The 18,009-nt window shown below is 30.6% G+C and overlaps 1 protein-coding gene across 8 annotated transcripts in view; it reads right to left on the reverse strand.

The window, feature by feature from the left end:
• LOC148609614 (sperm-specific sodium:proton exchanger-like) overlaps positions 1 to 18,009 on the reverse strand; it is a 51,502-nt gene that overhangs the window by 9,145 nt on the left and 24,348 nt on the right. For 7 of the 8 annotated variants that reach the window (XM_088540531.1, XM_088540528.1, XM_088540533.1 and 4 more), the window contains 20 exons: positions 17,867 to 17,975; positions 14,960 to 15,103; positions 14,193 to 14,364; positions 13,759 to 13,840; positions 13,048 to 13,150; positions 12,320 to 12,398; positions 11,901 to 12,041; positions 11,286 to 11,383; positions 10,543 to 10,603; positions 9,537 to 9,791; positions 8,144 to 8,338; positions 7,778 to 7,979; positions 6,971 to 7,119; positions 6,198 to 6,323; positions 5,791 to 5,889; positions 4,798 to 4,977; positions 4,233 to 4,373; positions 2,222 to 2,336; positions 1,297 to 1,379; positions 626 to 850 (listed from right to left, as the gene is read on the reverse strand). In XM_088540531.1, coding sequence (XP_088396657.1) covers positions 626 to 850; positions 1,297 to 1,379; positions 2,222 to 2,336; positions 4,233 to 4,373; positions 4,798 to 4,977; positions 5,791 to 5,889; positions 6,198 to 6,323; positions 6,971 to 7,119; positions 7,778 to 7,979; positions 8,144 to 8,338; positions 9,537 to 9,791; positions 10,543 to 10,603; positions 11,286 to 11,383; positions 11,901 to 12,041; positions 12,320 to 12,398; positions 13,048 to 13,150; positions 13,759 to 13,840; positions 14,193 to 14,364; positions 14,960 to 15,103; positions 17,867 to 17,975 — 2,759 coding nt within the window. The remainder of the gene's footprint in view (positions 1 to 625; positions 851 to 1,296; positions 1,380 to 2,221; positions 2,337 to 4,232; positions 4,374 to 4,797; positions 4,978 to 5,790; positions 5,890 to 6,197; positions 6,324 to 6,970; positions 7,120 to 7,777; positions 7,980 to 8,143; positions 8,339 to 9,536; positions 9,792 to 10,542; positions 10,604 to 11,285; positions 11,384 to 11,900; positions 12,042 to 12,319; positions 12,399 to 13,047; positions 13,151 to 13,758; positions 13,841 to 14,192; positions 14,365 to 14,959; positions 15,104 to 17,866; positions 17,976 to 18,009) is intronic. The other variant, XM_088540529.1, reaches the window with a different exon arrangement.

An 18,009-nucleotide genomic window follows, 5' to 3' on the forward strand; every position in this document is an offset into this window, starting at 1 on the left:
AAGTTGTATATTTAAGTTATAAGAAATGCTTAATTTTGACCCTACATTGATCCTGAATTTCAATACAGTTGAGGTCATAATCCCCAAAATCACAGACAAGACAAGATTTTATGAGGTCTACAAACAATGCAGAAATTGGCAAAATTGGAAGTAAATATAGTTAAAAAAAAATTGTATTGGTAAAATCCGGATTTGAAATAGTAAAAAAAAAACATATCTGAAATCAATACCAACCTTTCTTTTGTGGTTTTGAAACCTTGTTATTCAGTTTTATCAAGATCCACAATAAATATTCAAATTATTGCACAAAAAAAGAGAAGTCTATCAACAACAGTGCCACACCATAATAAAACCAGAATTTCTTTAGTAGCTGTTAAAAAAAACAACTAAACTGATACAAAGATTAACAGACTGGTATACATTAATTACCATGGGCATAAAGTTTCCCTCTAATAAACAGTTGTATCTATTAAAAAAAACACAACTTTTTAAAGCAAAGAAAGTTTAAATCAAAATTAAAAAGCAACTTCAAGCCTTCTTAATCAGCAAAGCCAAGATAGACTGCATACTCCTTTACAATACTAGTGCAGCTTCTCCTAGCAAACATTGAAAATGGCCACCTTACCTGATATGTGTCGGTGAACCTGGTCTTGACCCCTGTCCTTACCTTCCATTTTGATTCTACCGACTGCCGATGTTTTGAGGCATGATTGAGACATAACTGGCTAATAGATTGGCTGAATGCATTGTGTCCATGGCGATTGTCATGTGACGATTTATGTGAAGCATGGGCAGGTTGGCCAGCCTCTGACGGTACTACCAGTAGAACAGGTTTTGGACCTTTGTCTGGCTACAAGTACAAATAGTTGTTTGATCAATAGTCAGATAAAGTTATGACAATGGGTATTGAAGATGTTACAACATAGTGGGCCTTTCAATGTAAACAATGTTATTTTTGCTGATACTGATGTTGAGTTTTAATCAAATTTAGTGGCTACGTAATTTTGCAGCTAACATTCTCTCAAACGTGTACTAGTATACAAAGATTTATTTGCATCAAGTTATTTCAGCAGCAATTTTTTCTGGCACAAATAAATTGCTAATGAAAAATAAGTTGGTATACAGTTAATAGGTAACACTATAGTCAATCAATTAATAGGAAAACCAATGAGATTTGTGTGTCACTAACAAACAGTAAAACAATCATCAAGACCGTTCAACTATAAATTATTGAAACACCCAGACCTAAAGAAACAAATAATAAAATAGATATATAGATGTTTTAATATTTTATACCAGTAACTCTAACTTCAGCACAGTCCATGGAATGTAGCATGGTCCTGTAAACTTCTCTTTCGTAAAAGCATTTTGGGCAACACCTGAAAATTGAAAACAAAATAAATTTAATATTTCTAGGCAATATCTATCATATGGACTAAAGTATAAACTATCTATTTTTAATAAAAATGTAAGAGTTCAGAACAAGATGAAAAGAAGTAAGAAGGGCGTAAAAGTCATTTTGAGAAAGACTTCAGTTAACCTGAACCAGTCTGTGCATCTATGATACATTGCATTTCCTCAACGAATCCATAAAACCAATTATCCCTTCCTTTATACACAATGTGACATCTGATTGGTTCATATACCTTATGGAATGTTTTTTCTTCATTTAAGTAAAATTCACTGCATGGCAAAATTTAGACATAAATATAATTATTTTTTACATACATTTGCTTTTTTTAGTGAATGCAAAAAGTGGATTTGATATTTTTAAATTCAAAGTAAAGGAGTATGTTCAGAAAATATCATAATCAACTCCATGCACTTAAGTCTTTCAAATGAATTTAAAAAAAACTGCATAATTCTCTGGTTCATCAAAAATATAGTTTCATTGCTGTTAATGCATGTGTTGCACTAAAATTGATGATGAAAATATGTCAGCAATCAATCAATAACTGGTCATCAATCTATCAAATAGTAGCATGGATTAGTTCAGGGACTGTGCACCAATCTTCCAGTGCAGGCATATTAAAAACAATTCAGGTACTAAATTATAATATACAAATCCAGCAATTGACATGTATATTATTGCATAAAAAGAACACCCTTAAAATATAGTTAAGTCAAGTTTACTACATCAAGTCATCATTATCAAAAAACAAATGAAGAATGAAAATGATTGAACATTAAATAAAAACATGAAATAGCTATATATTTTTACCATTGACCAATACTACATCACACATGGTAGAATCAACTGTAAACATATTGTCATCAATGTTATACATAAGATAAGCATTCTCAAGGCGAATCTTCACCTTCTCCTTCGTCCAACCCTAAAAATAGATATATAAAGTTTATAAAATCATAAATGTAACAACAACAGAAATATGTATATGTGACCAAACATACTAAAACAAAATTTACAAATAAAATAATCACCTCATCTTTATAGCAAGGAAAAAAAGATTTTGAACCATGGAAAATGTCTCAATACACAAAGTTTGTTCAATGATATGACAATGACACTATAATCATTCTACTGTTAACTTAATGGACTTGGTACCACTTGTCTTTAACAACTTAGTGGTTCAACCATTGCACATCATTTTAATAAAATGAACATTCATTGAAAACCAGATCTTTCACATACTTTGATGCAGATTTCTCTTCGTATCAAATTTGTAATTATTTCATGTACACCTTTGATATCTATTTATGTAAATTTGTAAACTAGCAAGTATCTATCTACATGCAATCATAACAGCATTTAATCATCAACAAAGTTTTTTTAAAAGACTGCAAGCATTAATTCAATTTTAAAAGAAATTAAACACCTAATTGTATACTGAGTATAGCTTTCTTAAACTAAGGACATATTTTTGACGAGCAATACTAGTAAGTAAGTGTATCGCAAGTTTACATAGTTACTGTGAATACTTCATTTGCTTATTTATTGCCCCCATCCTAATTAGGATACCCAACATAATATTCAGCATCAAATTATTTTAAAAGCAGTAGTTAATAGTATGAGTAAAGAAGTAACAAAATTCAATTTTTAATGAACATGATTTTGAAATAATGCATGAAAAAAATGTAGATAAATTACTAAGTATGGTAAAGACATTATTTTTACAGTTTGTTACACCTTTTATTGAATAAAAAATCAATTTTATCATAAAAATCAGAATAAATTATCCAAAAATCTTTTTAATTTGATAATACTTTGCAGTCTTTAAAACCACTAAATACCATTATGTTGTATAAAATATAAACAATGATTTCAAACTGAAGTACTCACAATTAGCTGAAAATTTACAAGTACATTACATTACAAATTATTTTATACTTATACAGTACAGTGCAACTAGATTATTTAAAGCTTAATAACAGCAGCAATACTACATTAAACTGACCTCAACACAATATGTTTGTTGGGGTTTAACGTCCGAGCAGCAATATTTCAGCTATATTCAGACGATGAACATGAAATTGACCATAAAATGAACATGAAAATATGAAATGAAAAAGGGATGGGACACAAGGACAATGGGGTCGACAAATTTTGATTGCCACAGGCACAGGAAATAGGGAGAGGTGGGTAGGGTCGGGCAATTTAGCCTCCTGTGGCAGAGCCCTATGGTTGCTACTCCGGGAGAATACCACAGTAGGGTTCTTTAACGTGCGAGGAACATGGCATCTTTCCCAAAATGGTGCACCACTATGGTTTGCGGTCAGACCTGAACACAATAAGCAAGCATCTCATACACAAAGACCATGATTGTCAATAGCAAGGTACTAACTTCAAGAGAAAGTCTACATATTATTTCTCAACAAAACTTTGAACAAATGGACCCTAAGACATAGATGTTTAGCCTACAGCATCAGTGACTTCAGCGTTCACTCAGGTAAACAGGAAGTTTTAAGAACAGACCAAATTTACACACATGGTTTAATTAAAATTTGGTATAAAGATTCAACATGACAGACTATAAAGTTAAACTTTAAGGGTATGAATGGTAACAAAACTTCAGTTAATTAATGTGTATACACATGAACAGATAGTAGTAGAGCTTAGTGCCCATAAGGTTTTAGGGCAGCAGAACAAAAAGTTCCAAAATCAAATAGAACTGAGCCATAAATCTACAAAAGTATGTTAAACATACACGTCATGCGATAATATACAGTCATGTAATAGAAATGAAGAAGGTTATCAATAAAAACTGTAGTACCTGATAAGATGGTTGCTTCATCAATACATTGGCAGCAATTCTATTACCACAGACTTGCCACAGTCTGTATTCTAGTGGTGGGTCTATATCCTTAAAGTGATTGATAGCATATTCCATGTCTTCTGCACTGATAAACAAGACCTAAATTAGGCATAAAGTAGATTAAACATTAGAAATCAGTAAGTCCTTAATTACCAGAACATCCAAATAATGCCAAAAACAAGCTACAGTATATTCCTGAATTAATGCATCTTTTTATTTTGTAATGTATCTTAAAATATGTTTCATTTTGTAGCATCATGTTCGATTTATTATATTTGAGTTAGACTATTACTGAAAAAACATCATTACATTGCATTATAACATAAAATTCAGTTGAAAGTTTGGTCTCATTAAATATATTTTAAGCAATTCAGAAGTTATTTAGCAACTAGTTCATTTTATAATGAGCCAAGTTACCAAATGTTTTCATGTATGATTTTTAGCATAACCTGTGAATTTGTAAAATACTTAGAAATATTGTTTATAAAAAATCTTTATAATATAGTTCGGAAAATGTAAATACCTGTACAGCAGTTTCACACGTTACAGTGGCTGACCTTGGTTTCTTGGTCAGTAAGCCCATTTCACCAATTATATTACCAGCAGTAAGGAAGTCTATCAGATTAGCTTTAATCTTCATCTGAGAACCTGATGGTTTATCTTCAAGTATAATCGGTTTACCAGGCTGGCTGGTTGACTCAAGCTGAAAAAGCAAGAACTAGTCTGTGCACACAAGTGTTTTAGGCTCCAAAAACAAGAATTACAGATATCTCATCCAATTTATAACTATATTTTAATCAGGTTTTCTTAAGGGGAGGACACTCCATTATCCATTACTAGTAATCTTTTGAAAATTCTTTCTGCACATCTATGTACTGGAACTACAAATGTGTCATAAGACACCCGATTCATCGTGACAATAGAACTGCTGCAAATAATCAAAATCAAAAAGGAGCATCCTTCAATGAAAACATATAGTGAACCTAAAAACTACTAAAATCTGACACAACATTTTTAAACTTTTGTTCATCAAATGGAGAAATTGACAATGGTACATATATACCATATAAAATCTGTCAAATAACACGCTTAGAAAAATGATGAAGACTAACAATAAAACAAATCATCATCATGAAAATACAAGTTTTTTCACTAAAACACAAATACTTTATGAAATTAGAGTGTAAATTTGATAAAAGTGACATTTTACAGTTTTGTACTGAGATTTTTGTATCAAATGGAACATGAACAACTATAATGTGGAATATTATTCCTTTAAAAGCCTGATAACCATACTTTCCTAATGATAAAATTCAATAACTATATTTAAAGGCACAAAAAAACTTTTTTTATTATCCATTTTTTGAAACTAAATTTTTTTAAACTATATTTTACAAAATATGAAAGATTTTCTTTTTTTTTTTCAGCCATACACTATGCTACAGATTCTAGTTTGTTAATTTGTATGAATATCCAATAGTTATATGGACTTTATGTATTTCATATAAAAACCTACCCTGACCATTCCTGATACAATGAGGTATATACCTCCATGAGGATCTCCCTCATGTATTATAACATCCTCATAGTTATAAGCAATCAATTTCGCTTTCTCCTGCAAAATACAAATAAAGCAAAGGTAGAACTCAGGAAATCAAATCACAAAAATGACAAGAGTAGTTTATTTCACACCATACTGACCATTTAAGAGTTTTAAAGACAAAACCCAATGCTTATTGTACTTTTCACGGCTTACCAGTATTTAAAATATAAGTAAAACTTCAAAAATGCATAGAATCAATTACAAAAAAACACATTTTTTGCTTACCATAAACATTTTTCACTGGAAATTTTTCAAGCTTGTTTTTTGAAATATGACTTTTCACGAAGACAAAAAAGTAAGAGAGAGATCTCTATATTTACCTTAATGTACGTTATAAGGCTAGGATCACCTCGTAACCAGAAGACATTATTCAGCATCTTATCAGGAGGAGGCAGAGGCAAGCTTGGAGGAGAGTTCAATAACCTCTTCATCATTTCTTCAACCATCTTAAAACAGAATCATGTAAATCAATACAGAATTATTGTCAAAAAACAACTAATCAGACATGAAACATTGTTTCCAATTTACTTACCAAGGCCTAGTTTAACATCAATTTAACTACTCTTAATAAAATCAAAATTGTTTAACTAAGTTATAAAAGACCCATAATACTGTAAAATTTGTCAATTCAAAATGAGGGCATAATATACAACATCAAATGGTAACTAACAATCTTCAAAATTTTAACAAAATCAGTCCAAGTGGTTTCCCTGGAGTTGCTTCCATGCATGTGACTAGATGGACATACACAAACACAGACACCAGTATTTGTATGTTCCCTTCTGTGTATCGGCAGGAGACAGAAATTGTGGTCCAATCTAGGCAAGAACAAGTTGAGATTGATGCACAGATTGACAGACAGATAGACACATGGGTCAAAAACATTAATACTCACAACTTTGATGTTTTGGGATATAACTACAGTACAGTGAGACCTATGTATATGGAACCCCTATTGGACATAAAAATGTATTTGGTATAGACATAATTTAGGCTGGGTTCACAGGTTCAAAATACATTTAAACTAATGTAAACAGACTTTAAAAATTTAAATATGTTTCATTATATACACATGTATATATGAAAAATTGACCTTTTCCAGCTTATGTCCATCAGCTTCTTCCAGAATCCCATCCATCATCAGTTCATGTATACCATCACGTAGACTGTTCAGTACACTTCTTATTGCTTGTCTGGTCTTTATTGATAGAGCTATGTCTGGATGTTGCTTCTGTAGCATACCTATATTTACATACAATGATTTACTGAGTGTGATAAAAATCTTTTTGAATAAGGGCATGTTTTGTTTAAACATTGCATTGCATTGAAATGATAGATGGTATGAAAATGGTATTTTTGATGGTATTGTCATTATTTAATATGTTCTAAGCTATAGCTATCCTTAACTGTGATCACTCTTTAAGTGGATATCTCATATTGTCTGGTATGGTGAATATTGAGGTATTCCATGGAGAGAATTGGATGTATTATTGACAGTGTTTTTTTATCGTTTCAGTTCATTTGTTATCTAACATTAAATAGTTTAATAGTTAAAGCCTTATAAAGCTAGATTATCCTCACTGCAGTCTCCATGCACCTGTCCACAGTCAGGAGATGTTGGTTATTAATGTAGCTTTGTGTGGTTTTATTTTTTATTTTGATTTTGAAGAAATGTCATTCTTTTGTTACCGTGGACTATATTAGTTTTGTTGTCGGGGACTTTCAGAGCTTACTTAAATGTGTGTTTACACTTGCTGAAGACCTTTTGGTGATCTCTGAATTTCAAAATCTATATTTTGTATTTAGGTTTGTGTTTCACTACATCCATTCTTTATTTCTCTTGTGCAGATAAATTTGGGCAAAACCAAAAAACTTCAATCTATAATTTACATGTACTTACCTAAACATCTAATAACATCCAGTCTACCATTATCACTGGCCTGTTTAAGAGTTTTAGCTATTTCCTTTTGATCAACCATATGATCTATCAGCTTTCTCACTTCTTCCTCACCTGCCACATAACCACGACCTACATCATATCCATGGCTTAATTGTTGACTGATTAATAACTTCATCAGGTTCAGAAATAGAGGCATTGTCGGCTGAAAATCATGATTAATAGAAAAAATTCAGGAACTTGGAAAGTGTGTTTACACACGGTATAATATTGAACATGTGTAAAAGGAAACTACATTGTATATCAGATAAGAAATTTAAAAAATCAAGTATTTTCCTCCATAATGTGCCAATTGTATTCAGTACCTACCTCCAACAACCGGAAGAGACGGATGACTCTCAGTAATATGAAGACTACCAGTACAATATGTACATTGTGATTATTGTTTCCATATAGCGCAGGAAGGGTAAAGCTGAGGGTAACATCTACCATACCAATACATATAATGGCTAGACAAAGGTTGTTCCAACACACAGTGAAATAGAATCTTCTCATCAGTACTATCTATAAAGATACAGGCAGATAACCTATACATATAATGACCTGATTTCACAAATTATGATTTTCAACATGACTGAGCTTAAGTGAGCTTGTTAAAATCTAAATATTATTATCAAGAGTGAAGAAATTATTTAAATCAATACTTGACTAAATGAAAAAGATTTCTTGCATAAAATGTGTAGGAAATTCTGAAAATATGAAATGGCAGGAATAAACCTGCTTCCAGAAATTAAATTGGACACAGTGTTAAAAATTCAAAAGCATATTAAATCACGCCCAAAATTAGAGAAAGCCTTATTACAATGCAGAGACAAGTAGGATATTTTTCATTAGTACTATATACAAAAACAGGCACAGAAATTGAAATCAATATAGAAAATTGTAGGTTCCCTCAAGGTGAGATATAGCACTGTTATTTCCTGAAAGTATAATGCTTTAAGAGATTTTAATCTAAGTTTGTATCCAATAGGCCATATAATAGTAATTTCAAAACCTATATCATTAATAAATGATAAAAATTTTAGCCTGATCAATGAATGTGACACAAAAAACTACTGGTAATTTCATAAATACCAAATACAATGTCATCACTTAGTAATTATAACATACATTATTGATTTAATCATTAAAGTAACTTTTTCATGACAGCTTTTTTTCATGGTTTTCCTTTAAAAGATCATATTGTGGAATTACATGTAAAACCAATCTTTTAAAAAGAAATTATTTCTGTCAATTTTAGCAAATATTTCCTGGTTAACAATACTCAAAACCCATGGGCATATCTGTTAACCCTCCCACAATAGGGGGAGACTTCAACAAAATAAATTAAACATTCAGAATCTCCCACATTAAAATGTATTAAAGATTTGTGGGAAGTTTTTGGTTAAAATTAATATTCTCTCTGTGAAAAATACTAAAAAATAGACTTTTTACATCAAAAATTTGTATTTACGTAAAAATCTCCCACATGACTTGTTCAGAAGGTTAACAGGTATGCCCATGGGTCAATATTATTTTGAGCCCATTCATTGTAAAGTTATTTAAAAAATTTAAGAAGTTTTTTTTAAAACGTCAACTCTAGCAGTATTCACATTATAACTTCACTAAAAAAGAATTTACTTCAAATCTCTCAACTTAAGTATGAATATATATGTATGATAAATTATCTAATAACATTTACTGCAAACATAGTTACATTTACCTTTGCAACAGCTTCCATTATATAAAACGACACAAAGACAACATTTAATGACCTGAAGACATTCTTTCTATCATGGATGGCTGCCAAATATTCGCTGATGACGGAAAGAGTAACATTGGCCATGTCTAGGGCAATAACACAGTACAGAAAGATGTGGAAAGCTGGATGTCTAATGATACGGTACAGACCACTCATACACTTTGACTTGGGAACATCGGGAGAAAACTCTACTATAAATCTCTTGAAGAAACGTTTCTGAAATGAATAAATCATGGAGGTGAGGTAAAAGACAAGTAAAGGTTGTTTCATTAAAATTTCCCATTTATGTGAATGCTTTAAAATATGTCAGTCTAAAAGCAATTAAGGACATTACTATTATTACATTAACTCACTCCATTAAGCAGTGTAAAACCTCCACTTTGGCAAGTACTAAGTTCTTGATTAGTATTGCAATAACTCCTAGGATAGTATTATTCTTAACATTTTTTCCAACCAGACATGTCATGCTCAATGTTAACAGTTGTAAACTTAAACCGAGCTTGCATGTGAAACTTTGTTTTAGCAAGTTGACATGGAAAGTTAGTTGCCAATTTGGCATGAAGAATATAAAGAAGGTTATTGCATTTAGTCAATGATACAGCTGAGCAAAACTTCAATTTTAATCTTATGTCCAATGGTACTTTAAATTCTTTTCAGAGATTTGTTTTTATCTACATGCAAACTATATGAAGTAAAACGATACTGTGCAAGTACTTTTATTCATGGGTACAAATTTTCGTGGTTTAGGGAAAAATGATCAGTCCCTCAATTCTTGAATTCGTGAATTTAACACTCTATCATACAAACGAATGGTAAATATCCTTTTCGTTAGGAACAAAATTAAGTGGTTTACCAAACCTACAAAAATTGATACCCCAAGAAAAATGCTACTTTCACAATAGTTTAAGGAACCCTTCATCACATTAAAAAACAATTTTTGACACTAAATATATCTGAGGTCTCTCACCAGCTTGACATAAACTTTAGGTATCTCCCAGCTTTTCTTTATGTCCTCAACATCAACAAATCTATCAGAAAAAAAAAAACATATTAATTAAAAATTCCTGGTCGCAAATTAAAACGATTTCAGCATTCAATCAATTCCACATCATAAAGGGAAAGTAAAATTGGTCAATACAAAGCAGACAAATATTCTATTACATTGGTTTTTAAACAAATCTAGGGTGCAAATTTGGGGAATTTTAGCATTTGTAACATTTTCTGGCTAAAAAAGTCCAATATATAAAAAGCCTTTGGAAAACGATCATTTCATTTACAATGATACATGTAATACATTTGTCAAAATTTTGTTAATTTTCTTTGACCTTCTATCACTACCAGTCTCACTTTCTTCCACTGCACAGTACAGAAAGAAGGCAATTTATAACTAGAAACAAGCATGCAAGTAAGTGTTCTCCAAAATGAATGATACATAAATAAGAGTAGCATAACCATGCAAAAGAAAATATTTCACAGGGAGAAGCTTGGTCTGAACTGAATAACTGAATCAGATGACGCAAGTAATGAATCATGAACAGATGTAACACTCGAACTTGATACAGCTTTGAATTTTGATTTTTACTAATGTTTGAACAGAATAAAGATTCTGACCAGAAAGAAATTGATCAATGAGCATTTAAATTAAGCAACTAAATGATTTTTAAGAAACACAAAATGTAATCATAAGTAATCAACTATTATCACACTCACTTTCCCTTTTTGTCAGCAGCTATATCTGTACATTCTTGTAATTTTCTGACCCCCTCTCTGGATATCATACCCTGTTCAAACTGCCTCCAATAACTCATCTGTAAAGCAAATTACATTTTGTACATTCAAGTACTCAAGTACTCCAAACCGGGTTTCCAATTTCTAGTATTTAGACTAAAATAGTGTTCAATTTAAAAATTAGATGGCATACTGTGTTAATCTATTTTAAGGTTTTCCACTAAAATATGTACAACCTACTAGAATAGAGACTTAAAAAAATTAACTTCAAATTTTGAAAATCAGTAAGAAAAAGAAAAGAACCAGGAATGTTTTTGATTAATTTGAACCATTAAATACTACATAAAGAGAGTTTTTCAATGCAGTTGAAAATGATGGCACTCTTATCAGAGGCATGATAAAGGAAAGTTCTCAAAGACTTTTTTAAATTTACAGTACTACTTTTTTACAAAGGTCAATGTATGTGGTGTAAAAGTATCACACTATTTCCATTTAAAATTTTGTACAGAATATGTGTACTTTTTTATTTTCAGTTAATTTTTCAATGTTAAATGCCACATGCTATCAGCAATAATTGTGTTAATCTTCACTTCAAACCTTTTCAGCTTTCAGCATTCTCAATACAGCTTCATTTGTCATATCTCGGAGTTCTTTCCTGGTGAACATGGTAGGTAATTTAGCATCACAATCAGGACATATAGCATTGGGCCTTATGTCTAGTGAGTCATCAATCTGAGCCTAAATAAAATTATGGACAAAAATAACTATGATAGCAAATCCAATTCAAGTTTTGTAACATGACAAACAGGTCTGACTGAGGCATTACAATACTTGGAAGGTCCATAAAGTCAACTACTTGTGCTCTAAAAAGTCGTAAGTATTTACATGTAATTCAAACATCTAAAAATACTTTAAATATTTATCCATTTATGAAAACAAATAGTGGTATTACTCAATAAGCCCACAGAAAACAGCTTTTGAGAACATGACATTTGTTAAAAAAATACTAAATTTACCTCTTCATCAGTAGTTTTGTATGGATCTGTTATCAGAGTAGATTTATCCACTGAATCCCAATCAGCATCAGCTAAAAATCTACAACAAAAGTATCATAAATACAAGTATGAAAGCATACCCTATGAAAAAGTTCTACAAGAAGAGAATATGTCAACCACCATAACAAATTAAGAAATGTGAGATGTTAGATGAGAGAAGAATGGCACAATGAATAACAAAAATATTCAGATAAAAACTAAACTGAAAATCAACATTTATGTTAGAATTAAATAAAGAAATAATTACTTCAATCATACACAATTATCAGTAGTAGGTATTTAGCAGATATTTCAAAACAAAGCTTTTTAGAAATCAAAACAGACATAAATAGAAGCATTCTTCTAAGAAAAAATATCTATTTACTGTCTGTTTTATAGGTATTGTGAGTTTCATCATGTTTACCTGTCTGTTTTGAGCATTTTGGGAATTATGTATACATTGAAAGTTTCTTTCTGTTTTATCTGTCTATTTCAGATTACACTGAGAGTTCCTTTCTGTTTTATCTGTCTATTTCAGATTCCACTGAGAGTTTCTTTGTATTTTATCTATTTATTTCAGATTACACGGAGATTTTCTTTGTGTTTGATCTGTTTGGTTTGAGTACACTTTAAGTTTCTTCAAGTTTAACCTGACTGCTTTGAGTACAGTAGGAGTTTTCAGTACATTGAGAGTTTTCTTTCTAGTTTACCTGTCTGTTTTGAGAATATTTAGAGTTTTATCTCTAACATCCTGTAGAAATCTCAGGGCATTGGCCATAGCCATTCTCTTGGCAGGAGATGTGTCACTCATACCTAATACAAAATAACATACAGTTGTTAAGAGGCATCAATTTCATAGGATGGAAAATAAGGATTAAATCTGTACAACTGATCACACTACAAAGGTAAATAACAGTTGTTTCTATAAAACACTGAAAAATAAAAACAAAATTAAAAAGATACCTCCTCAAAGTTGTAGGTAAACAAACAATAAATTAATTTGAGATAAAAACTGTAATCTGATTGGTTAAAATAATTTTGTTATATCTCAATGGATAAAAAAAATATTGACACGCCCCTATTCAGTTAAATTCAGAGGTACTTTTCTCATATTTAAAGATAAAAATATGTTTAAAAATTTATTAATAAGAATTGGCTATGATAAAAATTTTGTCTATTGAAAAATAACATAAATTTTCCATTTGCATATTTTGTTTACTGCACTTGCAATAAACAATATGCACATGGAAAATTTATGTTATTTTTCAATAGACAAAATTTTTATTATTGCCAATTCTTAAATATTTTTACATCAGATTGACAGATTAATACATGTTGGAGATGGTTACATCCAAAAAGTTTGTATTCATTAAATCCTTGTTAAGCTATGAAGTGGTAGAAACAAAACCCAGATATTTTACCAAGTAACTTCAGCAGCCCAACAACAGTAGTGGAGTTGATCAGCAAGGTTAGAAATACAATGCCAGAAACATGGACTAAAACCTGAAAAGATAGAAACAGGTCAAACTGCAATCCATATTTCATTACATACTGTTGTAAGGAAAATACGTACATTCTCTATAAAAACTATCCTAAGAATCTCAAACATAAGATTGAGAATTTCATCAACTGAACAGAAAAATATATCTATATTGTGTTTTACCTTGGCCAATATTTAAACTAATTTAAAACTAATTAATCATTTGAAGCCCCCTCCTGTACTTGTAATAAGTCTTTTTATAGAAGAGAAAAAATGTGACATTACTGATTGTCCTAAATATGTTTGTTCTTACAGAAAAGCAAGAGATAAATATGAGAAAACCTAGTAATGAAAAGATAAATAACAATAACCTACCCTAACTCCGACTCGCTCTTGGTCTATAGTGTCATGATGAGCCACCTGTAATGCCAGAGCTAGCCCTACAGCACCACGTAATCCTCCCCATGTCATCACAATTCCTTCCTTCCATGTCATTCCATAACCAGTGTGGCGTAAAATAGGACTAAACAGTGCTATTACAATCCCTCTGGAAGCACACATATTAGAGAATTTTGTAAATTGATAGTAATTTTTATTACCCTTGGGATTTTGAAAAATGATTTATAGTGAAGACTTAACAAATATGTAGGATTAAGAACTAAGCGTGGCAAAGGTATCATAAAAAAACTTTTAATAAGCAAATAACCAGATCCACAAAATCAAGACAAATTTAAAAAAAAATTACTTTATATCAAAACCCTCATAATTGGGCTTACACAGTCTTCATGAGACTGATAAGAGTAGTCTAGGGTTTTGAAAACTGATCAGTAAATTACTAAATGTGGAGAAAGCCAATTGTTTGTAGATTACCTACTACTGTACTTTTAGCAGCTCATTTAACAACAGGTTTAGGCCAATAAAATTATAATCTTGTTTCCTGCTACCAGCAAGTAAAAAATATGGCAGGTAGGTAGGGAAACTATTTCAATTTTAAAAACATTTAACATTGAGCTAATGCATAAAAAAAGTAGATAAAATTGCCATAAAATTTACAGGGTAGGCACAAAAAAAATAGATATATTATTTTTTTTGCCTTGTGTCTAACTATCAACTATTCCTGACAGATTATACAGTTAACATACCTTATAACAAATACTCCAAAATATAACGAGAACATATAGAACCAATCCAATCCATGGATTTCAAATATGGCTTTCTCTGATATCACCATGCCAACAATGATGAAGATTAAGGTATTGGCAATGTAAGCTAGCGTTTCCCAAAACCTACAAAAAATATAATAAAAATTAATTGATTGATTGTGATTAAACATGGCAGATAAATAATGCTTAAATCTAATGGTGGTCTTGAATATTCTGATTTTATGATGAGCAGAATGGCTTTAGAAAAAAGCAAAGCACCATAGACCATTTCTATGCTTTAACACCCATTACTGAGACAAGAAAACTAAAGAGGCTTTCAATATACATTGCTTTTATAAATTTCAAGAAATCATAAGACTGGGGAAAATAGGAGCAAGTTGTTGTTTAAGCAGATATCTATTTGAATTAGCACTAAAATGTTAAATGCATTGTATTCTATTTATATAATAAATGTTCGATCATGTGTTGAACTAAACAGTAATTTAACAGAGTGGTTTGAAGTGACCTCTGGTTTAAGTAAGGTTGTATATGGTCACCGCTTTTAATTTATATTTTTATTACTAGCCTCATAGATGACATCAAAGAATAATCAAAGGAACCAAGATTCCAGCGGAAATCAAAAGAATGTAATCCAAACGTGTGAATAGTGGTGTTAAAGTTGATGATGATATTATGATGTGGTATTTTTAGCAGAAAATGAAAACGATCTGCAAACTTTATTAGACTGACTCTGAATGTATGGTGTGTTAACAATAATTTGGTTGTGAATTTAGAAAAATCTAGGATTGTTCATTTTAGACCACAGTCATATAATAGATCATATTTAATGATATTGATTAATATTTAGATAAATGTACCTACTTAGAGTTAGTACTAAATGAACTCTGGAATTAGAATGAGACTGCCAAAGTGGTGGCAAAGTCTGGAAGTTAGTTACATGTTTTGTTAATAGCGAAGTATAAATCTATTGATGTTTTTGAATATTCTGTTTTTACAAAGTTATTTGATACACTTCTATATCAGTAATACAATATGATGTACCTATTTGGGGTGCAAAAGAATTTACATGTATAAATGTTATTAAAAATAGAGCCACAAAATTTATTTATGGGTGTTGGAAAATATACTCTGAACTTATCATTATATGGAGATATGGGCTGGATGCCAGGTAATATTAAACAATGCTCATGTATTTTTAGGACTTGGTCCAGGTATACAAAAATGTTAAATAACAGAATCAATAAAAAGGTATATCTATGGTCAAATAAATGTTGTAATAACAAGATAAAGAATTGGAATTTTAGTAAATTAAGAGAGCTTGATATGTCTCATATATGTAATACAGTGTATATTTCGATAAAAAATGTTATACAAGATATTGATAATGAATCTTAGATAATAATTCAATTATGAATGAAATTGGTATAGAATAACCATAGTAAACATATAACATAAAAATAATGTTTAAACTGAGTATGGTAAAGAGATATATGTAGGCATGCATACGGAAGGTAAATATAGAAGTGCATATGCTAAAATATGATGTGGTGTTGCACCCATAAACATTGAAACTGGTAGATATGAGGGTTTAACAGTGCAGAATAGAGTGTGTTATTATGATAATTATGTTTTAAATAACTGTATAGAGAATGAAAATAATTACATAATATGAGCTATTTAATAGACCTAATGTTGCTTTAATACTGATTTTATGAATTTATCAGATGATAAAATTGAAAAAAAATTTTTATTCAAACAGGAAGATGTATCTTTTTACACTGTGAAAATCTGCCATGATATTTCAATTCATAGAAAGAATGTTATAAATATTGTAGATATGAAGTATATATTAGTCTCTCATAATTCTGTAAGAGTGGCTCTGGAATGTATGGAATTTCATTACTTTTGATGTTCATGATATATTCATTGTGTATTTGTACATGTATATGAAAGATGAGACTTATATAAACTATTCGTCAGTCTGTCTGTCTGTCTGCCTGTATTTCAGGACAAGGACTTTAATCAATCAAACTGACCCTGCTTTGAACTTGTCTGGCATACTAAGTTTGAGTTAATGTGGTAGCTCACAGAAAGTTGCCATGTCACCCAAATTAGACACATTATTATGACTGGATGCGAACCAGTCATTACTCTATCATGTGCTGTGTACTTGGTGGAGCAGCATTGACTACTGATTTTAAAATTATTGCTATGACTAAACCTTAGTATTAAAACCACAAACTCCTGCACTTTAAATAAACAGTACAGCAGAACATTAAATTTTAATTGTTATTAAAACCAAGTATACACAATGAAACTCAGCTCATGTGTAGAAATAAATCCATCATACATTCACATGGAAAAAAATCTATAGAGAAACCCTATAAAATAAAATGAAAAATCTGTTACCTGTTGTTTTGATTTCATACATCAGAATGTCAATAATAATAATAAAATCTGACTTCCAAAGAAAATCTAGAATTTCAGAAAGTCTAATCAAAATCATTTTGTTAATTAAAAAAATTAATTAGATTTGTTATAAGCTTCCTGATTAGCTGTTTTTCTTCGAGCAATGCAATCTATTTTGTAGCATTTGCTTTGGTATTGTGACGTCATTAACGCTGATTGGTCCACACTCCGTGATTCAAATAATCCCAAAACAAAATAGCATTTTAATAACAAACACAATTTTGATTTTACTTCATAAGAGGAATGTTTTCTAATTTTTGAACAGGTTATACTCAATAACCTGGTTTGTGCCAGTTTATAATTTTAAGAGTAAATTTCCTGAAACCAGATTATTTTGTATAATCTGTTCAAAAAATTAGGAACATTCCTTAAATAATGAGTTAAGAAATGCTATATATTTAGAGATAAGTACAATACCTATGTAAAAACTTTTCCACCTCTGGACTAATCATAGTCTTCTCAGCTGACATCCTAACACCAAGAACTACAACAGCCAACACACCTGATACCTTCAGGAATTCTTCTCCTGTAAACAAAAAGATACTGGCAAATGAAACTTA

This window comes from Perna viridis, chromosome 8, assembly GCF_037379345.1.
Source record: "Perna viridis isolate PV_CMFRI_1.1 ecotype Kerala chromosome 8, ASM3737934v1, whole genome shotgun sequence".
Classification (NCBI taxonomy): Eukaryota; Metazoa; Mollusca; class Bivalvia; order Mytilida; family Mytilidae; genus Perna; species Perna viridis.